Source organism: Ascidiella aspersa, chromosome 6, assembly GCF_963924565.1.
Source record: "Ascidiella aspersa chromosome 6, kaAscAspe10.2, whole genome shotgun sequence".
Taxonomy (NCBI): domain Eukaryota; kingdom Metazoa; phylum Chordata; class Ascidiacea; order Phlebobranchia; family Ascidiidae; genus Ascidiella; species Ascidiella aspersa.
This window is the reverse complement of record NC_139452.1, coordinates 10,647,048-10,673,558: the sequence shown is the minus strand read 5'-3', so window position 1 is coordinate 10,673,558 and position 26,511 is coordinate 10,647,048. Positions and strand designations below refer to the sequence as shown.

The 26,511-nt window shown below is 38.3% G+C and overlaps 1 protein-coding gene across 1 annotated transcript in view; it reads right to left on the bottom strand.

The window, feature by feature from the left end:
• Positions 1–23,182, bottom strand: part of LOC146139678 (sodium/potassium/calcium exchanger 2-like) — a 28,446-nt gene extending 5,264 nt beyond the window's left edge. Inside the window, exons 1-13 of the mRNA XM_083391211.1 lie at positions 22,931–23,182; positions 22,437–22,525; positions 21,509–21,638; positions 20,222–20,391; positions 11,887–12,015; positions 8,054–8,177; positions 6,722–6,827; positions 6,112–6,156; positions 4,821–4,897; positions 2,644–2,735; positions 1,683–1,731; positions 1,081–1,124; positions 50–181 (exon numbers count right to left, since the gene is read on the bottom strand). Coding sequence (XP_083247337.1) covers positions 50–181; positions 1,081–1,124; positions 1,683–1,731; positions 2,644–2,735; positions 4,821–4,897; positions 6,112–6,156; positions 6,722–6,827; positions 8,054–8,177; positions 11,887–12,015; positions 20,222–20,391; positions 21,509–21,638; positions 22,437–22,525; positions 22,931–23,174 — 1,431 coding nt within the window. The 5' untranslated portion in view covers positions 23,175–23,182. The remainder of the gene's footprint in view (positions 1–49; positions 182–1,080; positions 1,125–1,682; positions 1,732–2,643; positions 2,736–4,820; positions 4,898–6,111; positions 6,157–6,721; positions 6,828–8,053; positions 8,178–11,886; positions 12,016–20,221; positions 20,392–21,508; positions 21,639–22,436; positions 22,526–22,930) is intronic.
• Positions 23,183–26,511: the final 3,329 nt, after the last annotated feature.

The following is a 26,511-nucleotide window of genomic DNA, read 5'->3' as shown; positions in this document are numbered from 1 at the left end:
CAGAACAGGGGCGGGCTACTGCTGCGAAGCAAGGAGGGTATGTACATACCGGGTCGCGGACGTCGGGAAGCGTAAGCCAGAGGCAGAACATGACTGGAGCAATGATGACGTAAATGCAGCGCTTCGGGCAGGTTTTGGGCCAGCTCAGGTCCAACGTCTCGGTGTGCTGTTCAGGCAATTCCTGTGTGGAATGGATCGGTATTAACACTGGTGCTTTCGGAAAGTTAGCATATTGCAGGATGATCAACTTTACTGCAGGAACCGGGGTTTACGTAAATGGCAATGTGAGTCATGCAACACTCTGCTGAGTATCGTTTTTTACTATTGGAGCATAAGGTTGTAGGTTGTAGTAAGACGTATCGGTATAGTAAGAATATCAGATCCCATCCAGAAGTAGGTAGCATTTTAAACGTTTGTTAAAAATGAATATTTGTTCATTCACTTTTAACACAGTAAGAATTGACACTGATTCTATGTATTGTATATATATATACTGCAGATTGACGAAAATAAGAAAACAAGGAGAAATACACTATCTAAACCAGAGTAGTTAGTTACTGTACAGCGATTATAATGTAGGCTCCGCGCGACTTAGATATTAAAAAGAAACAGTGGTATAGCTTTCATTATTCATTATGATTATTATTAACAGTGCTGATTTTGATAGGTTGGTGGAATTACTTCATATCATTTATGAATAAGGATAAAGTATCCATTCTTACCCTTAAAACATCCAAAAAGAACTGCATGGGTGTCATATACTAAAAACTGTAGTTGTAATTTTTGTGTTGGCAGTAAAGCAGACATTAATCATAATATATTGAGGCTGTTAGGGTGATTTTGAACAATCTTTTTCTAATTTTAACGCAGTTCTCTTTTTTTTTTTTTTTTTATTTAACATGTAAAAGGTTTACAACGCGCAAGACTTAAATGTGTAGCGTCAAAGATTTATATTGTTTAATAAACTTTAGTAAAGTGCCAGGTAACAACGTTTATACTTTTTTTAATCTTACAGCAACCTTAAGTCTCGTGCAAATTTATTAACCAAATGCAGCAATAGTGTGTTCTATTCAGCTTTACCTGGTTGGACGCGACGCTTATTTTTCTTCCATTGCCGACCCATTCTGCGAACAAAAAAATAACCAATTGCTTACAAGTTGTGTAAAACCTCTTTAGTCAGAATGCACTTAGTTTACCTTGCCGCTTTGTAAAATTATGATCTAATTTTCTCCTTATTTTGTTTACCATTTGCGCAGCAGGTTGTTTCAAAACATATTTCGTCTATTGAAGCGGTCAAATTCAATAGATAAAAACGGCACCAATATGCAATAATAAGAGGCTATAGTACATTTTGGAGCAGTCTACGATAAACTTACACAAAAGTATCAAAAATTGTTGGAGATTTTCAAAAAAGGCCGGCGCTTTGAAAATGGGGGCATTAACATATTATAAAGTCAGATTAGTTAAAAAGAAAGCTTAAATATCTTCGTTGTGAAAGGTTGCCTTGCAACTGTAGTTTATTGAATAAAATATTTCAAAATAAAAAAAAAACCATGAGGGTTAATTTTTGCCTAGATCTTTTTTATGCAAAATAAACCGTTGGCCCGATTACATTGGTTGGCCCTACTACATTAGTTGGCACGCCAGCCGCAGTTTTTCCATTGTCTGCTGTAAAAACTTACCGTTATTTCGGCCGTTGTTGGCAACCGACGCCGTTCCCACTCTGTTGTTCTGCAAAGCAAAATATAACCAAAGTGTTTATCGGCGGCCTTGTTTTTGGACCAACAACCGCCGCCTCGCCAATAAATAATGGATACGTTGTATTGCAGTTTAAAGGCGGTTTGCTTGTATAAGTTCGGCCTGGGTTATTGTTTCGCTTTTACAAGCGCGTTAAATGTTTCGCTCGATAGCGATGTTGCGGGTTGAATATTTCATGAATGTCGCAAGATCGCCTTTATAAAGATGATGTCCGGTTCGCGAAGGCGTGTAACGTGTGCCTGTGAGGTATAAAGGGTTTGCGACCATTCGTTCCGTTATTTGGATATATCAAATCAGTTTAATTACGGCAATGGTTCCCGAACCTTTCTAGCACCATAGGGACCTTTTAAACCAGATAAATAGATTACGGCACCCTAATTGAGAATTTAGCGGATATATACTTTAAAGGCTCAACAAACGAAACGTAAACATCACACTTAACTGTGCATGACGTGATATATGTTGTTGGATTAATAGGACATAAACAATGTTATCAAGGAACACGGCAGTTAAGCAAAACTTGGGAACCAAGAGATTCCAAAATATCTCTAGGCGCCCTTGGGAATTATAGATATCACAACAGGGTGCCATAGCCCCCTATAATACTGGTTTAAGTATAGGGCTGTTAGAAGGGTGTGTTAATATGTCCAAATAAAAAGCGGACGTATTGTACCATGTCGTTATAAATGTATAAGCAAGAACTTTGTCAAACCTAAAATAATTTAGGATTTTGAAATCAGCAGGGTTTTGCGTATAGATGACGACTATACTACAACTATACAGCATATAGCTATGACCTTTTGGTAATTTTCGGCACAAAACTAGTGACATATCCTAGTTTAAGATTCACTTAATTATTAACTACGTGATTCAGGACAATCTTACGTCAGCAACGCCTAGGTGATTTTCCTTTTGTGACGTACTCGTTGACGTGTGCATGAGGTCATCTGCTTTCGAGTGGGTCACCACTTTAGTTCCTGAACAGACAAACGCACAAACAAGGTTACATACAAGAATTGTTTATTTAACTTGAAACAACTATATACCTAATAATCCTACTTCAAGGATAAAAAAATACATTTTGGAATAGATGGGGTGGGTTTGGTTATCATTCGAAACCATCATTTGCCACTTGACTAAGCACTGTGAGTTGCATGACACAACGTGTGGTTTGAATGAATTTTTAACGTTAAACGCCGGGTATTCAAGATAAGGCATTCAACGGAACCGGTGACCGGAAATTAAGGGTTGTTTTTAATTTTGTGATCCGAATGCCTCAACAGAAGCAGCAAGAAATTTCCCACAAACCCTTAAGAAACCATGTTGGAGATTCACGAAACATTTTATTTTTTTGCCATCGTTGTATGTGGCGATTAAGCCGAACTATAACGCCTTTTAAGGTTATATCCTGTCCTAACTTAAACACCAAAAGCGAGTTAAAACCAGTTATGTGCAATCGAATCGTGTAAAGTGCTTGTGGACTAGATGGTAGTTATTTGCGTTCGGCTGGTACCAGTTTAAAATATGTATAGTTAAAGCAATAAACAGACGTAGTAAGAGGTTTACACTGCAGACGACAGGGGTCGTTGCATATAAATGCAAAACAAATTGCTACATAAAGTCGACAAAACCAGTTCGATCAATTTTATCGTGTGCATAATTCATTGTCGGCATATATATGTGACTCAGGGTCACCGTGGGTGGTTGACATCGTGTCACCCCAATGTGACGTAATGTGGGGTGCCTGGTTTGCGAATCCTACCAACAGTGGTTGTCTACATTGTCGATAGCAATTGCACGTCGTTTTATTCTTAATGTCATTTGTTCCACAGGCGCCCGCCCAAACATGTTTACGCGAGGTGCGAGGAACCATTGATTGGATAATGTTTTTCTGTGACAATTCTATACAGGCGCGCTTGGGGTCAAAAGTGCTTTGGGCAACAACGGAAAATGAAATCCGTTCATATGTTTTCTAGTGCAGCTTTCTGAAATGACGTGATCAATCTTGCAAGTTTAAAAACCTGAAAAGCTTTAACTATATTTAGCTCAATAAATTCCAGCTAATTAAGTCGCATGCCTGTAAGACCTCGGCCAGGTAATTATATTCACGAGTCTTAAGTGCATGGGGTGAATGAAATCTGGAGACAGATGCTAGGGGTGAACACAACTAAAAAAGTTTAAGAAGCACTGCTGTATCTTATAACAGTCCGCATTTGTTACCGGCGCGACGTTAATACCAAGCCACAGGCCTAATTCGAAATAATCGGCTAATCGTAAATGGTTAGAAACTTGTGCGGCTCGAGTCGAAATTGAACACGCCGTAATTTTGCAGCGCGGAAATTATTCGGGGCAGCAATCTTGAGCAGTCGAAAATTCGATGGCCCGCGCTCGCCCGACCGTTAGGGCTGGGCTGACATATATTTGATGCAAGTTTTGCGCGAAGGTGCGTTTAATTTCATTTGAAATTGATCTGCTATCCATTTCGCGACTTAGGTATCAATAATTGAAATCTCGCGCGGTCATTAGTGTCTCTCGACTGCACGAAAGCCGATCGACCCTTGGCCGGAATAAGAGACGATTCACCCAGCGATATATTCAGCAATAGTATGGCTGGAAATAACTTTTCACCTTTGCCTTTCTTCTACATTTTTTCTCCACATCGCACCACTACAGACCAAAGAACCGTTCGGACTCAGTTTTTTTTTACCAACGTCGTATAAACTGATATATTCAACCATAGTATGGCTGGAAAAAACTTTTTAACATTTGCTTTTTTTCTATTTTTTTCCCACACCACACAACTACAGACCAAAGAACCGTTCTAATTCATTTTTTTCTACGAAGGTCGTATAAACTGATTTCAAGATATATAATTACTATCAGCGAGCAAGCGTTGTCCTTTAGGTTGTAAAAACAATATACAAAATATAGTGATATTTATCAGCAAACGAGCGTTATATTTTATTATTTCCTGATTGCGGGTAATTTTCATTTATGCCGAAGAAAGTCGGAGGTTTAAAACAACTATGTGATTTTTTTGTTCTTTTTTATTTTGAGTTTACCTTCGTTTTCGTAGACGATGGCCGTATCCGTGCCGTTAGGTGTCGCCCTTCCATCACCTGACTTGGCCGCCTCAGGACTAAAAATTAAGCGAATCATGTTAAACTTTCAACCAGCATGTTTTGTTAGTTTCCAATCTAATTGTCCAACAAAAAAAAGTTTTTTTTTCGTTATTGCATATCAATTAAAAATCGTAATCAGGGCGAATACCAGTTAGTGTCCGAAAACTCAAAACCGCATGCTGTTCTAATTTTTTACAAGAGAAATAAAGAGAATATTAGTTGAAATCAGTTAAACACCGTCAACCTATAATAAATTAAAAACACAGGGCTTACTGCATTATGCAAGTTCGCGAGGACGCACAATTGCAATTTTGAAACACAATTCACCGGGCCTTTGGTTCAGTCAAAGTGATAAAGGTCTACAGTATCCCATTTCAGTCATAATTAAACCCTTGTCCGGCGGCGTCGCAGTCTACTATTCGGTAATTACCCATGGGTGCTCAGCAATTTGTCAAGCTAGCAACACAACGAGGTTAATCACCAGTAATCCGCATCTAGCCCTTTAAAATAGCCTGAACTCGTGCCAAAGGAGTATACCAAGGTACATTGCACGGTTGTTGCCATTGCCTGGTGAGTCGTAATAAAAAGTGCAACATTGAGTTTGATATGAGATGATCAACCAGTACCTTATCCGTACTCTAAACCGTTTCACGTTATCCCCCCTTATATTAACCCAGTTGAAAATGACTTGGACATGTTTAAATATCACGAACGGTCAAACAAGATTGCAAGATCAACAGTAAGTGCTATGAATCGTGCTGATTTCAAAGAATGGTATCTGCAGAAAAAAGCTTGGTACTTGTTTACAGCAAACGTGCGTTTTTGACTTACATACGTAAATTTTAGATTTAATACCAAAAAGATTACTCATTTTGATAATTTTTTTCAAATCAGTAACCTTGATAAAAATATGTATAATCAGTTACAAAACACTAGAATATGAGGAACATAATGTAAAAATAGCAATGGATTACGCCAAAATTATTCGTTTTAGTTCGATAGTATTCTTTTAATTTCGTTTACATTTTTTGCCGTATAGGTAAGAGATACCGATAGTTAAAGACAAACTGGACGCGCAAAGCGCTTTACAAAATGCACGGTTTGTAATGCATGTAGCAAAATGCAAAATTGGTTAAAAACAAAGCAGTTAATTCAGTAAAATGAAAACGATTAGTAATGAAGCAGCGCAAGAAGCTGTTATTAAGTTGTGGTGAAAACCAAAAAAACGAACCGTATCTCTGTCACTTTTGCCGAAGACTCACTTTTACGTAACAAGCTGTGGACAGAAAAAAAAACTTACGATAACAAAAATGTTCCACCTTGAAAAAGGTGTCACTTGCTGTAAAAGACATAAAAATTAGTGTTTGTCGAAAATTATATTTTGACCCAAATAACTTCAAAGTTGAAGACGGTTGCAGAACGTTGTTTGCAAAAAGTGTTGTAGAGCTCTTCTGACGTCAAGAAGATTACCAATAAAATTTGTTTATTTGATCGCTATTTGTTACTTTGCTGGCATCCATATACTGAATTTACGGCTATTGTGCTGAGTTTAAGTTTAATTATAGTATTAAGTATAAGTTTGAACTTGGGTAAATGAGCCAAATACCCCTTTTCGGTGGTAGTTTCGTAACACCCAATTACTAAGTAACAAAAAATGCTATAACAACAAAAATACTTTGGAATTGCTGCGAAAAAAATATGTAGAAAAAGCTAAAAAACCTAAGTATCACATTTTCTTGTCTATACTGTCATCGCTTTTTTAAAACACAAAAAGTTATTTCGTAGGACGTTGACGCTTAATCTTTCAGGTTTCCCACATATTACGACTCAATTTAGGTCACCTGGCCATTTCGTGCTCGTTCTTGGTCAAATCTTTAGCCATTCGTGGATTGACCAGCTTCATCCGCGCGATTGCGTACAGCCGGGAAGACTTGTCCGCTGTGTTTTCTGCCAAGAAATAAAAGGGTTATTGAGTTTTCAAATTTAAAAGGATCCGTTAATATATTTTTGTTCCAATAGTTGCTGTTTAAGGGAGCTTTTGCAATATATAAGGCGTAACACAGTGGTCGGCAAACTGTGGGACGCGGCCAAAATGTGGGCCTTTTAGCCATTTTTAGTGTGCCGCGAGCTACTTTTTAATATTTTAGTTTTATCATGTAGTTGTGGGTCGCATGATAGCCGTACATTTGTTTGCGCTACGCGCGGTTCGACTGGGTTGTTTAGCTCTATATTTGCGCACAAGTTCGCTCGAAAACAACAGGTGTTTTTAAGATTAGTTGTTTAATGACGTACGTTGTTGTTTAATGACGTAGTTGTTTAAAGACGTATAGGTAATAGAAGACCGATAGAGACAAACTGACCGCGCAAAGCGCATTACAAACTGCACTGTTTGTAATGCATAGCAAAATGCAAAATTGGTTAAAAAGAAAGCAGTTAATTTAGTGAAATGAAAACGATTAGTAATGAAGCAGCGCAAGAAGCTGTTATTAAGTTGTGGTAAAAACCAAAAAAACTAACCGTATCTCTTTCACTTTTGCCGAAGACTCACTTTCAGCAGGTGTTTTTAAGATTAGTTGTTTGATGACGCACGTTTGTGACGCCATTCTAACAATTTTCATAACAAAATAAATCTTAGATTTGCCCCTGTTGCCGTAGTGGTTTCACCTTTCACGTAGTGGGCTTGACAGAGTATTTTGGCCGGGACAAAAAAGTTTGGCTACCACTGGCGTACCTTGAGGAAAGTAATTGCCGCAACGCATGCCAATATTTGCTGCGTAAAGCTTTTAGCCTGTAATTACACATGTCTTTTAATATTGAAGACTGTTGAATATACTGGAGTATTGCGAAAATGAATATTTCATGACATAACGATAAATTTACTCAAACCAAAGCAACAAAATGGGTGAGAACAGTTCACTGGCATATTAATCACTGAATCGTACACCACTCATTACTCAAATGAACTGAGGTTTAAGGAGAAATTCCACGTTAGTTTTATAGTGAAATTTAACATAGGTTGAGTAAAACATTTGGACCTTGAAATCAAAACTTTTATTTATTTTTGAAATATTACTATTTGATTGTGTTAATGGCCATAACATAAAATCACATGGCAATAGCTCTTGTATTGTAAAAGAAAGTTCTGACCGCAGTTTAATCAGTGTTCGTATTACCGTCGGTTGCTGGGTCCAGGCTGTGCATCATGAGTTGTACGATGCCGTAGCTGAAGGTGCTCTTGGTGCGCGGCGCCATCGGGTTGGAAATGGCCTCCACGATCGCTTTCACGCTTTTCGGCGCCTGGCGATCAACATGCGAAAGTATAGTTCAAATTTCGAGAGCAAAAGACTGCGTATTTGCACATGTATCGTCCAAATAATATTTTGATAGTAGAGTTTTCAAGGCTGCCCCCCAAAATCTTTATATATTTATATATATTTATACACTATAGGTACATATCTATTTAACACAAGTGTTACATTCACGAAAATTGTGTTTTTTGTCAATTCCTTTGGCAGCGTCACACCATGAATACTTGGTGTTTCCCTTCTTTATTTTATTGGAAATATTGTGAATAAAAATGAAAGATTGGATATATTATGAATAAAAATAAACAAAACAAAACAAAACTCTGAAAAACTCATCGTTCTGTTTAAAAGGCAACAAAAAAGAGAACATTTGGACAGATTTTAGTGTCATCGGAGTACCATTCATCATTCTTTGGAAAAGATGACATACGGGTTGCCCTACAACAATCAGTTTCAATGAGTTTAAAGGTGATAAATCATTTTCATTCAATCCAAAGGATTGCGCCGGCGTCACTAACAACGCAGTATTTGCTTGAATAGCGCAACACAAGTGCGTCCTTGCTCAAAGACAGCTGCCTTTAAACTGGAGAATAAATTCCCGACAGTTTGAAAAATCTGCGCCTTACGTTAAAATATTACGATATGTACATTTTTAGTCATCTGTCTTGTAAAAACAGCATTGGTAAAGGAGACCTACACTTTGTTGCAAAGAAAACGTTAAATTGCTGGTGAGTTTGGCTAATTGCAACACTATTGCAAAAAATCAGCAAATTTATAGATCGCTATTCAAAAAGCACGTTTCAAAGGCCGTGTTGATCTTTGCTTCCTAAAAGCGAACTTGTGTTGCATCTTGTGTTCTTGCTTTAATTTGACGTTGAATTTTAACTTTAAAATAAATATCGCCGTGTTGGATAAAAGTCTCCTGACTATCACATTTGAATTATTAAAAGGTCTGAAAAACTGTTTAACAACCTCTTATCAATTCTAGTAAAACATACCGTTTTTGTTAGCAACCAACTTGGGTTTATCTTAGGAACTAACTAACGTTGTCGACTAAGCGCTTCACAATGTTAACATAAAAATTTACAGAAAACTTTTTGCTTTAGATAGTTGGTTGTGTATCTCTAATTTGGACAAATGTATTGAGAATGGTGTGTCATTCTTCGCTGGTGATTATTAATTACCGTATTTCCTATTCCGACAATATGCTAGGTCTTTATGCTTAGGTTCTTGTTGGTATAAAATCAACTAAGAATTTTCCATAGTTTCGCATAAATCCGAAATAATAACTGAACTGTGTTTTGCCGATCGTCATTTAATGATCAAAACCTAATGCAGTACTTCATAAGACAATGCGTTGAATAAATTAAAGCATTCATGACACGTCAAAATTTTGTCAAAAAAGTATATTTTTAGGCCAAAATTTGTTAAAAATTTAACTTTAAGGTTCTAAAAAGAATCGCCCTGTATTAATTAAGAATAAACTAGAAAACACGCCCTTGCTGATACCAGGTCTCTTTACATAATATTTTTATTTTAACGGACATTATTTGAGTGTAAATTGTTTTAAATTTACCCACATTTTTATGTCACACATGTACAACGGTATATGCACAATTGTTCCTCCATACCTTGTTTCACAGATTAGGTGTTATGCGTTACACTTAGAACTATACCGCACAATAAGATGTTTCATGCTATAATTGCAAGCGCCAATTGATAAACGCCACATGTGGCAGTCGTCAAGTCTGTCGACCAGCGTTGTTTCTTTTAAACGTCACTATAGCACGGCTGGTTAAACGGTAATTGGCCTTGCCGTTCGCAGACGCATCATCCATTAGGGTCGTCATTAGTGACACAGACCCAAGGGCGATCGAAAGATAATTGTATCGCGGCGACCTTTCGCAACATTGTCCTTACCAACGCTGCTAATGAACTGCGGTCGTTAGTCGAGATTGCCTAGATAAAAATCATTACTTTTTCAAATTACACGAAACAAATTGACACATGTTAAGGTTTTCCTATTGGGTGGTTCAAGGGGTTTGTATAATAGCGGTTAATAACCCTAATTTCTATCCTTAACCCAAGGGCTTAACCCTAACTTGCGTTTATATGAGTTGCCATACAAACAGTTATGTTACACGGTATTAAAAGCTCTTCTGGTAAACTAAAATGTTTGTTTCTAATTCGTTTAAATTAGAAGAGAAAATTTCATAATGAAGCCAACTTAATCTACAATTTTAATTAAAATGTTACTTGTCTTATTTTTCGAGGGTCTTTTTAGAAGCCAAGTTTCCCTGCTGTTAGAAACCCCAGGGACTGGTTGTCATGCCTTATAAATGAGTATGAATGATTACGACCCATTTTTTTATCATTTAGTCCCCTTTCGTTCAAACAGAATTATACCATGTATTATAGGTCAGGATAATCACCCAGACGGTTACGCCTAGGCCTAAATGCCTCTTATTAATCGGCTGATTGAGAGTCTGTGACTGGAGTACAAATCTTTAGAGAGAAATAAATTTAAGTCCAAAATGCATGATGTTTTGACTAAAATTCTTTTAACGGTTCCAGGTTATTCATAACCCATGTAAACAAAATGTTTCTTTTATTAAAAAAATACATTTGGTCATCTTCCGCACTATTGTGGATATAAATATGATATCTAACATAAAATAAAAATTCAAACATCTAAAAAAATATGAATGTTAATACTTCATGGATATGAAAATTCATTTTAAAGTTTTACAGAAAAATAACTGCTATAGTTCCTATTTCTCAGCATGTCATTTTTTCATTTTAATTAGGAAAAGTCAATAAACAGAAACCTAATATATTTTCATCTTGCAAAAACCTGAAAACCTAATTTCTTACCAACCAGTTAAAATAAATAAATTTTAATTTACTTTCAACAATAAATCATACACACATAGATATTTCGCAAATCCTAACTTCTACACCGGGAGAGCCTTTAGAGAAGGCTAAAATAAATCATTTGAACAATTATGATTTCGTGCAAGGCTAAGTCCTAGGGCAACTAGCAGGCGGTGAGGTTCGAACTCACGACCTCCAGCCAAGCCGGGACTGTCGCTCTACTAACTGAGCAACAACCATAGTAGGACCACTGCCTACTACATCCTGTTCGTATGTACAAACTTCATATAGAAGGAGATCTACTGTACAGTACCATATCAAATCAGTAAAAGAACTGCAATCTGGCCCTCCAGAAGACAGCTATAACACATATCATGGTACACCAGTATAGTCTTCTAATGTGCTAAACCAGTGTGGTTCTCAACCGTGGTGCCGCGGCACCCTAGCGTGCCATTTGTATTGTACAAGAGTGCCGCGACATATTTGGCAATGTTCAAGAGTCTGATTTTTGCTTAACTTCAACAACTCTTTGGTTAACTTCCTATGCTGCGTAGAGTTGATGTGTTTTGTTCCGTTTATTGTGACATTCTAGTGATTTACCTACGGTAAAATCTTGTAGGGGTGCCGCAATCTATTTATTATTTACAAAAAGTACAAACTCTATATAGAAGGGGATCTACTGTACAGTACCATATCAGTGAAAGAACTGCAATCTGGCCCTCCGAAGACGCACCAACCAACTATAACACATATCATAGTACACTGGTATAGTCTCGGAAGAGCTAACCGAAATGAGTAGATTATCCTAACTTCCAATTAAGTTCTACCTGCTTTTTGTCGGGCGTCGACGATACGAAGGGAAGCTTTGACTTTACCCAGCCCTCGATCTGTGAGTTAAACTTCATAAAAGTGACGTAGAAGAGATAAATCGCCAGCAGGATGAGACTCTCGTAATACTGGAAGGATAAAAGTCAAAATTACAAAACACAATAATTAATCCATCTGAACCGAATTAGCTTTGAAACCTTACGTAGTTTAATAGTCAGACGTATTTATACTTTGATTTGTAGAGCTCGTTAAGTTTCAGCAGGGTATAAAAATAAAAAAGCGTAAAAATTGAACTTTAAAAATGCGGTTTTAGTGTCAACACCCAGTGGTGACACGAATATGGAACGAGAGTGGATAAAAATGCCGCACACGTATTTTTTAAAAGAATCAAGTAAAGAATTTTAGATTTTAAAAACGAATTCAGGACAAATGATATAGTCTGACAGTGTTTGAGTTTTTGGGAAGATTAAAGTCCGCAGTCAGCAAAAAACAAATACAGTTAATTTTTTTGTTTAGAGTCTTTTGCGGATTTGAACAGTATAAAATGTCTTCTAAAATCCTTTCGACCAACGGCAAATCATTCAAAATGCACAATTAAAGGAATATGGATCAATTGTATAACGGAAGCCTTCGGAAAGGTTAACCTAAATCGATCGAACTTTAATCAATTAGAGTCAGAGAGAGGGGTTTTTAAATAACGATACATTTTGACATGGCGTACACTTAATTTGAGGCAAAATGTATTTTAGTACGTTTCTTTATTTCACGGAAGACCGTATTCCCAAGGTTAAATATTTACTTCTTTTATATAGGCCCTATATACAAAATTGCTCACATCAACAGTTAAGATTGAGCAGACCTGTTGTGACAAGGGGGAATAAAGGATAGGTGTAGACACACGTGGCTCATTGTGGGTTTCGCTTTGGCCAGATACACAAATTTCATTTCATATTGCCGGGCCAGGCAAAACAGGCCTAAGCAAGGACTTTCAAAAATATGGAAAGCGAATTTCGGGGCTCAGCTAGAAATAAGTCACAGAAAAGATTTTTTTATACTCGTGGCGACAAACTTGGCAGGCGTTTCAGGGGAGGCTCGGACTGCGGCCTAGGCCTCTCCTGTGTGGACGACCCATTATAGTAGCAAAGCGGCCGGTCATCGCCTGACAAGGCCCTGGGCCTGCTACTGAAGGCGCCCTGAATTTTTCATTAGGGCGTCAATTAATTTTTAAACGTGCGCGCGAAGTGTGGCTGCCGCGGACGCATCGGGCGCACTGGCCAAGTATAGGCCGACGTCGCGGCAGATCGAAGATACTTATACCAAACAAGATAATCAGTACATTAGTCCGTTTGTCAAGTGGTATTGGTGCCGATGCGATAATAATCCATGCGTCTCGGCCATGTTTTGCGTGGCAACGTATAAGGTTTTTAATTTACAAGGTAAGGTTTTAAAAAACATTAAAATGATAAGATAGGTAGACATTGAAACTAAAAAGCAAATTTGGGCTTGATAACCAGAAAAGCATCGCCAGTCCACTTATCGTTTCAATCACTTATAACAATAAAGTCACACGGTATCGGATCGAAAGACCATTTTTATTGCCCTAAAGGACCTTAACGGACAGCCCTACTTGAGGCGCGCAACTGCCACCTAGAAAGTGCTTCTAGGATGGAGTTGCGGTCGGCCAGGTTCAAGCGCCACTCTTTTTCGCCAAGCGGCGAAGGCCCGCAATTACGGTAAGTAATCGGTCGCGCTGCCCAGCGACCCAAAGGCACGTGGAGCACGTGAGTTTTCGGAACGGCTCCTATCCCATTTGGCAAAGCTGAAGTGTTCGCTCTTCCCTTGCTTTATAGCTCCCTCGTCAAAGGCGCAGAGGCAACGAAAGAGCCTTTCGCTGTCGTAATTAAGGCCGCTGAGTGAAACATAGTCGTTCGACAGTGGGTGCCGGTTTTTCTTAACTCCTTCCGCTTTTTCCATGGCTACACGGCCGCTTGTTTACTATAACAGTCCCGCTTGTTTGGTGCATTTTTCGATAAAAGTTTATTTGAAACCTGGCTCTAAAGGGCATTTCAGCCATTAGAAGATACCGGCGCAGTACTGGTGGCAGTGTTGTAAACAAGTCATTCAAAATGACGTAAGTCCAAGTCAAGACATTTATGAGATAACTTGAATCCAAGTCAAGTATTTCTAAATAAATAAAAATTTCCAGTCAAAGTCGTAATTAAAGCAAGTCAACTTCAAGTAACATCCTTGCTATGAAATTAAAACGTTACACTAATAGATTTGGTAAAGTCGTGCTTTTATGAGAAACAACTTTACTGAGAAAAGAAGAACAACGCAATAAATAGCAAGCTAATTGTTTTATGTAAAAATGGCATAAATAGCTCAATTTTATACAAAACAATAGCATAATGAAAACACTTCATTTCTAACCAGGTCAATTGTCCAAAAATCTTAAGTCAAGTCAAGTCATTTGAAAACAGTTCCCTCTTTACATCACTGCCTGGTGGGATAGATTTCGTCTGGAAATGATAAGTTATCACCAAGTCAAACAATGTTAATTAATATTAAGACATGGGTGTTGCCACACGCTATTTTTGGCTTGTTTCAATTTTACCGAAATTGTCGAATGAAACCAAGTCGGTATCGGATCGCGAGGCTGTACTTTAATGTCGGTTGTCATTATCTAAATAAAGCACAAATCCAATTTTTTTCTCCCCTAAGAGGAAAATTAGGAAAGTGTTAAATGTGTAATCACAATTTTGTAAACCAGGCAGTGCAATAAACCCGCCATAAAGCAGTGAATTTTATAAAAACAAATATGATGTTGAAATTGCCATCTATCATTTGTTAGCACGATTAAAATAAAACTCCACGCGATCACGGTCTCCTTCCTAACTTTATTTTTCCTTTTTTTTTTTTTTAATCACATATAGTTGTGAATTTTTCGGCAATTCACGCGAATTCTACTTGTATTTTCGGGACTTTTCCATTTTGAAGGAATCTCTTTATTTCCAAATGCACTCCATGCTCTTCCGACGGGACAACGTAATGAAAGTTTAGCAAGCTTACCTAATTGTTTTTTTCGTGCTTAGTATGTGATGTCTTTAAGTAAAAACAAAATAAAGGGCCCTGTTCAAATTCTTATTTTTCCAACCTATAACTAGATGTAAAAAAAACATTGTATGGCTCTCATGGAAATATAACCAAGAATATTTGGCTTATATGGCTCCCTAAGCTAAAAAGGTTTCCGACCCCTGCTATAGGGCAACCAACAACCTTGCTGTACGCCCAAATCGGCGGTATTTAAAAAATTAAAATCTGCCTTTGGGCCCGAGGGACGATGAGGTCAATTTGGCGGCAATCTTGGCCAAATCAAAACGCGGGTCGATACTCGAAACAATTACACCCGACAAAAAGTCAAAGTGAACCGGCGATCTGTCGCGGGGCCTTGCCCTCTTATCTCTTTGATTGTTTTAATAGGAACAAAACGGTCAAGGCTGTCCTGGTTAGCGCAATCGAATTGGGGAAGTCTGCGGTACAGCGAGAGTGTGCGAGCTTCAATTAGCAAGCGACGTGACTTTCAAAGCGTTGGCGGTATTTTTATCATGACGTAATGCTCCTTGTTTCTGATAGGACAATTTTTTTATATTTTTTTTACTGGCACGTGATTACACCTCGCGTTTCTTCGGTTAGGCTACTTCACGTAAAAAACGGTATCGTTACCACGCTAATGCTTGTTTCAATCGCATTCTTCTCCCAAGCAGTTGCAAGTTTTGAAATTACAAAAAACGAAATACACACCGCAATTGTTCTCAAACTGACAATACCTATTGAAAAAACGGATTAAGGGATAATACCATTCTCGTAATTTTGCTGTTTCATTTCTATTACACCCGTTGAATCAGCGCTTGTGGCCCATATAGGTGGTGTTTTGTTGACCTGTTATTAACAACGGTTAATTGTTATGTGGTATCAATGGCATTTAACTGTTTAAATAACAAAAAACTTAACAATTAAATATATATTAAACTATAAGTGCGCCTGCGCTGCTGTTACGACGACAGATCTGACGCAGCCAATCTAAAGGTAAATAAACGTTGCAAATTAAGAACACACAATTATTTCGTAGTCTTCTATATATACGTTGCGAGAAAGAAAGTTTAGAAATCCAAAAAATCATGATAAAAAAGTGGGCCACATACTTAGGCACAAGGAATACAGATAGATTTTGTTAGATAGATGTATTTATTCGGAACATCAAACGCAAAAATACAAACACACTGCTACGAAAATCACGGTTCTGAGTTCCCAGGAAGCTCGGGAAAAACTGGATTTTACAGCTCGGAAAAACTGGATTCGGCGTACAATTACGCGACGGGTAAACTCGGCGGTGCTTAACTTGCGTCGGCAGATTGTGAAACGACATTAGCAGTCGCTGATTGCAACGAGGGCCCGATCTATTTCTAATCAGAGCACTTGTACAGCGGAAGACGAAGGACAGGCGCGGAGGCCGTACATTATTGATAGACGAGGCCGCGCTCGATAATGGCCTCGAGTCAACCGCGGCGCCTGGAGCACGAACTTGCTCGTGTATTATTTTTTGAAGAAATAAATATTAAAATAAAGAGAAAACGGCGCTAGGTGTATGTAAACGTTGGCCCAAAGCGGACCGCCATTTCTGGCTGCTCCTTACTGAAGTTTTTCAGTAATTTAAGACCGTAGCGATCGAACACATTTTGCACCAACGATGAAGAACCAGAAATGTAAAATCGCTCATCACATATGTTGTTAATTTTTAGGCATAATCGACTTTGTTTGAAGATAACTATATTCTACGGTTTTTAGTATCAGGGTTAAAAACACAAGACACCACCTAACGAAAAAATATCGACAAAGGCCGACCAAGACTTAAATATAAACTATTTAATATTTCAAAAGTTATCGGCACGACAAAAGGTCTATAATGTACTTCCGGTACTCTCCAACAGTGTAAAAATAATTTTCATTTGGGACGTTTAACACTGCGTGAAATAACGCCTGCCTTCTTTAATTACTAAGGAACTTTTCCGAGAAAATGAGTGGCATAAGACAATACGAAGTTACTGCTATTTTAACGCAAGGGTTTTTGGAAGTTATCTGAGGGAGGTCCTCGTATCCGGCTTTACCTAATTACTAGTTTTTAAATTTAGGTTGGCGACATTATTTCTACGGTATCACATGACGTCGCAGTCATGAAGGCTGCGGTGAACATTATCATATGAAAATAGTCCAATGATTTCGCGTCATCGTTCAGTTCGGACAAATGGCGAACAGAATACACACCGGACCGGCATCTTTAAGGACAAAAAGTTTTCGTCAACATGCAACATGTTAGACAGGTAACCACTAAAACCAAGTTTGAAAAAATACTGTGGACCCAGGCATGGCAATTCAGGACCAACCTGGTCTTGCATATAGCCGGGTGAGATGACAAACCATGGCTAAACGGAAAATAAAGTTAGTTTTGGATCGGTAGCGACTCAACCCCCTTTTCTAGTACCGGGTATCGGATGTCGGCTACGGTCCGATATTTTCGGACATTGCAAAAAATTGTTTAAACAAATAAATTTGTAATACAATACCTGTCACCAACGTGAAAGGTCAAAAAAGCAATGAAATACTTAATTTCAAAGGAATCGGACTTGCAAGTTACGTAATTCTTGTTCACGCCAACATCTGATATCCGATTCTGCTTACTTGGTGTCCTAAGTACTTCGTCAGCAGCTTTGCCACAAACTTGCCTTTACTGTTTTCAGATTATATAAAAAAAGTCGAGCGATCCAATTTTTGGTCTTTGAAAAGCTATAATTTTCTTTAGTCTCTGAATGCATTTTTTGTGACAATACGACATAATTTCAAATCCCTTTTCAGATAATTAGGCCGTAAGTAGCAGAGTTTTAGGAGCCCGCCATAAAAAAATGAAACGTCAGTCAAGTGAAAAAATAACAAAACAAAGGCAGTATTGGTCATGATATTGAAGGGGGAGGGCACGCGAGAATTTTAACGCACGGAATACCATGTAACTGTACTAACGACGTGCTCTAATGAGTTCCATGCAGTGATAAACCCTGCCTAAATTAAAAGCATATTGCAGAGGTGTGTTTCACCGCACGTTGACACCGCTTTAAGTAAGCGAGCAAATATATTTCTGTCACGGCCCTGCTAAAGACAGCAAGGCCCAGCAGTATTGATGCCTTTCTCGGTGATAGCTCGACAAAAGGACCCAAGCAATTAGCAAGCCGACAAACTAAATTGTCGTCCTAATTGGATATTCGGCGACCAGTTTCTCAAATGGTCATCAATCGAGACAAGAGAGTCAGCGGCACTGATTGGATCCATACCATCAATCCAGTACCCGAACCGGCAAGAATACTGACCGGAAAGTATCGAACGCAATTACTAGCTCGCGAGTTTCTACACCAGAGCTGTGATTGAAAAGCGAAACGGGCTATACGAGTCGATTTTTTACTCTTTTGTTTTCACTATACAAAGGTTAGCCATGCCCAAGGCGTTCGCTTTCGATTCAATACAAAGTTTATTGGAATCAACAATCGATAAAACAATGCATTCTTTATTAGAAAGTCGGTTTTAAAATTACAAGCAATTACTTTGATAGCATGGCGAAAAATTAATTGGGCAACCTATATGAAAAGTCTTTCCATAAAACGAAGAATCGTCAATTTAGGTAACTCGACGTTTCGAAAGCAATATTATTTTTTAAATTATAACAACATTCCTTTGTTAAAATAGCGCTGCAAAGTATTTGTCATTTCAGTGTTGTAAATAATTGTCATTTCAGTGTTGTAATGACTCATTTAGTTGTTCATTTAATGAAATATACACACACATGTGTTCACGACAACTGTGATCTAGCCGTAATACAACTAGCCTGCAGTGAGGTTCGAACTCACGAACTCCGGTCAAGCCGGGACCGTCGCTCTGCCAACTCAGCTACACAGGTTCAGAGAGAAGCTAGTAGAGAAAAAACCATACGCCAATGCTTGCTACATTCTGTTAGTACAAGCAACTTAACATTGAATGGGATCTACAGTACAATTTCATTCAACATTTGTTTCGTTTTGTTTTGTGTTTACTGCAAGAAATATTGCTCAGAATGAAATGTGTTAAATGATTTTATGTTTAAAATACATTTGCACTGTGACCTGACTTGCTAATTGTTATTTTTGCAAACGACTGGACTTATACTTGAAATACTTTAAACTGGTACCAAAGTCGTAATAAAATCACGTGATTGCAACACTTTTAAACGATGTCAGCCACAATCAGCGAAAGTCATCTGTGCGTTAAATCCTGTGAAACCACGCCTATACTCAGACGTAATCCACACCAGATCAAAACCAGAGAAATCTCTCATGACGCATCTCTCGAAGACGATGTGCGCAAGTAGTACATTGTAGCAAGGGTGATTAGCAGCGGCTTTAAAGGTCTATGCTCTACAGTCTACGGTCATGTCGCATGCGGTTTTACGGGCGTTTGGGTTCAAGGTGCGTAGAAAAGAAAAGTGTGTAGAAAAAAGCCTCCTATTATATAGTCGGGCAGCACGGGACAATGTTTTAATCCCGACCACATGGCGTACTGTTCGCGAGACGTCCGGTTCATCAATCACCGTGACAAGGAACTGCAAAGCGAGCCGATATTAGCATGCGTGTTGTAATTTTCTTCCAACAATGATTACGAATATAACAAGACAACGAAGGTCCTTTTTGGCCTGTAATGAATCCCCAAGGATAGCATAGATTTACCATTAGTTTCAATACCAAGTATGCCTTATTATGCTCATAAGCAACCAGTTTAAGAAATATTGCATTAAAACAGAAGTTTCTTGAACCTTTGTCACTTTGCAAACCAATGGAATATGTTAAATTTAAGTGAATGCTCGAGCAATTGTACAGTGCCACTGAACTGGACTGAGTATCATTGGGTCACAAAAATACTTAATTAAGTACAAAAATCTTAGACAACGCTGATTTTCAAAACAATTTAAGATAACTCCCTAAAGTACGAAATGATTTTAAAATCAATTGCAAACTGTACCAGGATCTGTAATTCAAAAACTATACCAGAATCTGTAATTCAAAAAGTTCGACAATTAACGGGATTTTGTTGGTCAATCGGTGTAAAACTACCAAAATTTAAGAAGATCCTAAAAAGGCGTTAAAAATCCCTGAAACGAAATAACACCGTTGATGAAACTACTCAAGAGTAGCCAAGTACTGCTCTATGAATAATTTAACCTTCCATTTTTTTTTCTAATAAACGTATCAAAAATCGCACCTGTATATTGGAATCGCTGAAGGCCCCGATCAGGCCGGCCAGACTGATGACGTAGAAGAGGCAGTCACGGAAGAGTGGCCACCAAGTAAGCTGGAGCACTTCGCGACTGAAGAGGCTACACATCCCGATCACAAAAAGGATGTTAAACACCGCCGAACCCACGATGGTTCCTGCAAAATAAGAAGGTGCAAACCTGTCAATTATAACCACCGGCAAAATCCCTTGCACGAATAGGTGTCAAACTTTAAATATATATAATAGAAAAATTAGGAATTGGTGTTGAACCAGAAACAGTGTTTTTCCTATATTCAAATGAATTTCTTATTGTTAAAGTATGTTATTGACTTGGTTGCACTTGTAATGTCGTATATAATATTTAACTGTTTTGTTTATTGCATATTAACACTAAATACTCTTTAAAATATCGTTTTTTAGTCACAAATCTATAGACAAACGTTTTACCAAACTGTCACAATTTTACCTACAAACTTGTTTAATCCGCTCATTACAGTCAAATAATTGGGTTTTATGGCATTTTCTGATGTTCGGGTATATGTATACGCTTGTTAATTAGAGGTATTATAATTTATATTTAACTGTGTATGTTCTCGAGCAAGACTTTAGCGAAGAATAAACGAATTTTCAATACGGTATTTGAAAATCACTAACTACGTAAAACTTCAATATTTTATCGTTTCTTTGTAGCAAGTTTACACAGCCAATTCGTAGGCTCATCACCCTAAAAACAATTAATTTTAAGCATTTCATCACATAAATAATTGTACGATTAACGAAACAAATGGTTCTAAACTGAACCAGTTTATTATAAACATAGTAATCCAAAGTAATAAGGCGTGCAAAGAAACAGATGAGAATTAGGCGTTGAGGAATCGCGAGACCGTTTCCGTCTCTCATAAAGCGAAGCATGCGTTTATTGAACAAGTATAAAATGACTTTGTACTGGCTGTCTTTGTAAACAGATTTGTGTCATTTGTACGCCGCATAACACTGAATTGGATTTAAAGTTAGTGTAGTGTGTTTTTGTGGCCGCCGGCCGCACTATACTTGGTTAGGCACGTGTCTCAAAAAATCAGATCCGAATAAATAGTTTTAACTCGTCATCACACAAAATGCTGACAAAAAAAGATATAAGAATGCTTGCTGCATGGGTGTTTTCCGTCACAAAGCGTCTGTCCTGAACATGTAGAAACCAAAGTGAGTTACTTCACTGAAATTCTACGACTGAAAGCTGTGATGAGTTTAGGATACCAGGAACGTTAGCCTTACCTATTCCCACGTTGCTCTTGGCGAGAAATAATCCAATTATGGATGTAGCCAGCTCTGGGGCGCTTCCCCCCGCCGCCATGAAAGTGGCCCCTGCCACGTCATCAGAAATGTCTAGTCGACGAATAATGACCTGCAAGCAAACGCAGACTGTGACAAAATTAAATTGGATTTACCCTTTTCCGCGTTACGTGCATCTTATCAACGAATGTAAATCTGAGTTAAATGAGTCAAGTTGGTGACAGTTTTTAGCCGGATGTCGGTAGTTTGGTACATTAACGAAGCTGTTATATGTGAGTTATTGTAAAAGCCTGCTGCCAAGTGAAGTAAAATACTCCAGAACTCTCGCCAGTGAGTGCAAGATACGTCTACACTGTACCGTTTATTTATGACACAGATTTTGGGGTTCCATATATCAACATAATATAACTTAGTTACCTGCGAATGTATTCGCAATCAGGTCGGCTTTTGGCATTTCGCTTGGATTTAATTAAGAAACAAGATAGGAATCATCAAAGTCTCAAAAAATATGTTATGTGATTTCGTAAACGAATTGGTTTAAGCCTTTTGTTTCAACTCTTCACGCTTTTTTTCCAATGAACCGGCAAAACCTGGTTGAGGGACAATGCTCTACGAAATTTCTTGGGTCGATGCAGTTGGCTTGGAAATTTTATATATTATAATTAAATATTTTTTTATACTCATCATAAGGTATTAACGTTAGAAAGACCTCCAAAAATTGACTCGCACCCAATAACGCCCAAAAATTAACGACTAACTAAGCAAAACCTCAAATCTAAAAATATATACTCCCAAAGCGTCTTATGTCACAATCTTAGAAGCTTAGCCAAAGCGTCCAAAGCCCTATAAGCGGCCTAAGCGGCTCCTCATACATTTTAGATGCAATCTTTGACAAAAAGGTTGACCTTACCTCCAAGGCCGGCACAAAGAACTCGTCGCACGTGATTGCCAATGCCACAAACATGTACAGCATACCGATTGTATGTAGGACAACAGCACCTGTGAATGAAAAAAAAAACAGTGCGTCGTAACAAAGGTTTTAAAAATTGGGAATTAGCGTAAAACCAAAAACGGCGCTCTTGCGATATTAATATGAATTCCTTATTGTTAAAGTATGTTATTGACTTGGTTGCAGTGGCCATGTCGTATATAATATTTAACTGTTTTGTTTATTGCATATTGAAACTAAATATTCTTTAAAATATCGGTTTTGTGGAGTCACACATCTATAGACAATTTTTTTACCAAACTGTCGCAATTTTAGCTGGATGTCAATTAGAATCCCTGATCAATATCGTTAAACAATTAAACCCTTTTCATGGCAAGTATGTATGGTACTTTTGCAGCAATGTTTTAAGTTATCCACGTCAATGTTACTATATGGTTATAGACTCTAAGCTTTACCTTGTCGCCTCATATTTAAGTCGAAAATGTCCGGCGGATAGATAGGCTTATCTCTTGTCTTGTTGGCAGCCTCTGAAGAAACGTTACCCGACGCTTCTCGCCGAAACCTTTGCAGGCTATTGTCGAATCTGATCGGAGCATTGTATTTTGTCAGCAAAACTGTTCCGAAAACTATAGCCAGGATGACCGCAAGGCCCCACGCAATATTGTCCTGTCGCCTGTGGGGTAACCTTCTAGTCGCCATTTACACCTTATAATAATCAACTCGCCAACACAGGCATCGCTTATCAGGATCTTGGATATTTTCGAACAAGTCGAACCTGCAGTAAACAATAAATCAACAAAAAATGTAGTTTTTTTAATCTGGAAAGTCTGTGGTTACTGTACAATCCGCTAGGGCTAGACATATAGACAGTTGTGCGATTAAGAAACATACAAAAACTGAAACATTCTCGCTATGCGATGGTTAGGTGTGTTTAACACAACAATATATTACAGCGCCAGTTTATCAAGTTAAATGGTTTAGCGATATAACCCAAGCCAATTGCACCTAACAGTAACACGAAACGTCCTAAAAAAGTTTTCCGAAACCTGTCCAAATATTTATTCCTTAAATTAAACCGTAACCTGATTGTTCTTTAGACTGTTCTATATTAATTATGCCACATTTTAGGAGAAGTTAATATAAATATAGTTGGCCATTGAGGCATATTTCGTCTTTATTCGAATAAATATTGATTTACGACTGATTTCGTTATTTCTTAGAAGGGCAAAAGATCTTTTTTATAAATATTAAGTTTTGCCATAACCTGATTAGTTCGAACTTTCTTGTGACTTAATCTTGTCTTTGCAATTTTAACTCGTTGGTTCTGCCTGTTTAATGTCCAAACCAACAGTAATTGTTTTCCTTCCCTATCTAACTGGTTCTAAATCAACTGCGCTCCAATACTTTATTTCAGCTACTCAAGTTACCGTCACTACAAGACTAATGTTCGTCAATTCACATAGGCCTACTATTGGTAATTATTTGTCACGGAAGGCCGTTGTAGTTATTGATCACAAAACAGTCGGGAACTATGAACACTGTGTTTTTGTGAATAGTAAGATAAAGGAAAATGTCGACTCATTTATTTCAAACTTTATATAATATAGGCTTTAGTTCTCTATAAAATAGAATCACTCGCGGTGAAGAGTAATATAATTTCCACAGCCTACTATGAATATAAGATGGATTATATGATTGGTAAGTTAATCGATAAAAGGAGACAAATCTTCATTTCTGCTTAACCATACAAATATTTGAAACAATGGCTTACTAAAGGTATACGACTAATCGACTATACTTCGCCCAGACCTTTCTGATTTTTCCGCACATGTGTACAGACAACAGTAACGTCGACCGAACATGAGCGCTCGTATAATTAACATAGTGATATATTCCTAATGGGACCTGCTGGCAGCTGAGAGCCTATACTGGCTGTATGCTGTATGTAGCGCACGTTACGTCTATGTGCTGGATGACTGTTTCCATGTTTTGTTCTGCCTTGTGACTAACATACATCTCCGGGAAAGTCGAAACCATTTCAAGGCGTCAAGTTACCCACAATAGTCAATAACTAAAGTTGTTTGATCCGAACTGTTTACAGCGCACTACAAGCACCTTTTTTATTATGTAAGAAAGGAAGCAACAACACATCACGAATGTAAAATCGCAGTTTGTTACAAAAGTTCTCTTCTAACTAACATCGCCTAAATTACTGAACGAAATCAAAATGATTCAGTGAAAGCTACTAGAACACGGTACCAAATAGCCGTACAGCAACAGTAAAAATCGTCAAGCATTTTACTGTTTTTAAAGCATATTATAAAATATAGTTATTAAGAACAACAAGTTAAGTGTAACGTACACCTTGTCAAAACAAACACCTTTGTGTTTGCGAACAATAGTACTCGAAACCTTTTCTTTCCTTTCAGCAACATGCTGTCCGTAATCTGTCAACGACGTTTAACGCAGTTTTCGGTTCAGCAACCTCCAGCAAAAATTGCACCTGCATTGCATGTTGGGCCACTGCAGACCCAGCGCTAAGCCACCTGTTGCCGACAACAGCAGTGCCAAAGCGGTCTCTCGCACCTCGTTTCGCGATGCGTTTGAGTTAATCAAGCGGCCTGAAGACATCGTACGGAACGAAGCACTTCGATGGCTGATAGACTACAACTGCAGGCGCGACTAAAACGGTTTTAAATATTCATAGGCAATATAATTGGCTGCTGGGTGTACTGGTGTCGAGTTTCAGCCATGAAAGGCCACACTTCTTGCCAACCTGGAAATATCTTCATGCTTTGTCATATCGGGTTTTGACGCATTTACGCTGGGTCTGTTGTCGAAAGTTATATTTAAATTTCGTGCTGATTTTGATTCTTTATCGGTAAATATCTTAGCTTCATGCAGCACAAGTTAGCTAGCGGCACAAATATTGCACAACGCAATTCGCAATAAAGTAAGACACGATTACGGCAATTATAGACCGCCACTTCTTCTAAATCTAAAATCATACTTTACAAACGCTATAACCACACTCAAACTCAACGCACGGTGTCTTGCGAATTTTATTTTGCCGAAACGGCTGTTACGACGAACACAAAACCGCATTTTTGCCGCACCTTAAGTATGCGTACGGTAACCAGCACGTTGCTTATGCTGTCCTTACGACATTCCGACGCATTGGCGTTTTGCTTTACCCTGCCGACTCATCTTATAGGCTTGGCAATCCCCCGGGCCCCTTGCGCTAACGCAAAAACTTGTACTTGAATAATGAATAAGAGGGATTGATTGAGGCTTGTCCCCGGCGTTAGCCAAGCGCGCACCAAGTGCAGATTCTCGCATCACAATCAATGAATAATAATAATTCGTAAAGCATTGTTTTGTGATATCAGCAATATGCCAATTTCTCAGTGGGCAATTTTGAAATTGACGCTGTGAAATGGGTTTACCGCTCTGCATCTGTGCAATGTTACTTCCTTTGTAACTATTCGCCTAACCAGGGATGTCCTGCGGCCCGCATGAAATTTTTGTGCGGCCCGCTAGTCATTTTCACTCCCAAGTAGTATTTTAAAAGTTCAATATTAGCCTAATTAAAATGTACCAGTCAGCTTTTAGGGGCGCACCAATAGTATTAGATGGGTAAAACTATATATATATATATATATAACTCTAAAGGCCCGTTATAACTCTAAAGGCCCGTTTACACTACAGCTGCACTGAGCGGAGCTGAGCTGCACTGGGCGTGGAATTGTTTTCACTACAGCTGCAGTGAGCTGCGCTGGGCGTAAAAATCGCGACAAAACGTAATGTTTTTCTATAGCTGCACTGGGCTTGAGTTTAGCAAAGCGTGTAAATCGCTCCAAAGCGTATTTTTTTCCAGCTGCACGGGGCTTGAGTTAAGCAAAGCGTAACTTTAAGCTAGCTGCAGCTGCTGCACGGGGCTTGAGTTTAGCAAAGCGTGAAACGCTCGCCACAATAGAATTTAAATGCAATTTACGCCCAGCGCAGCTCAGTGCAGCTGTAGTGTAAACGGGCCTTG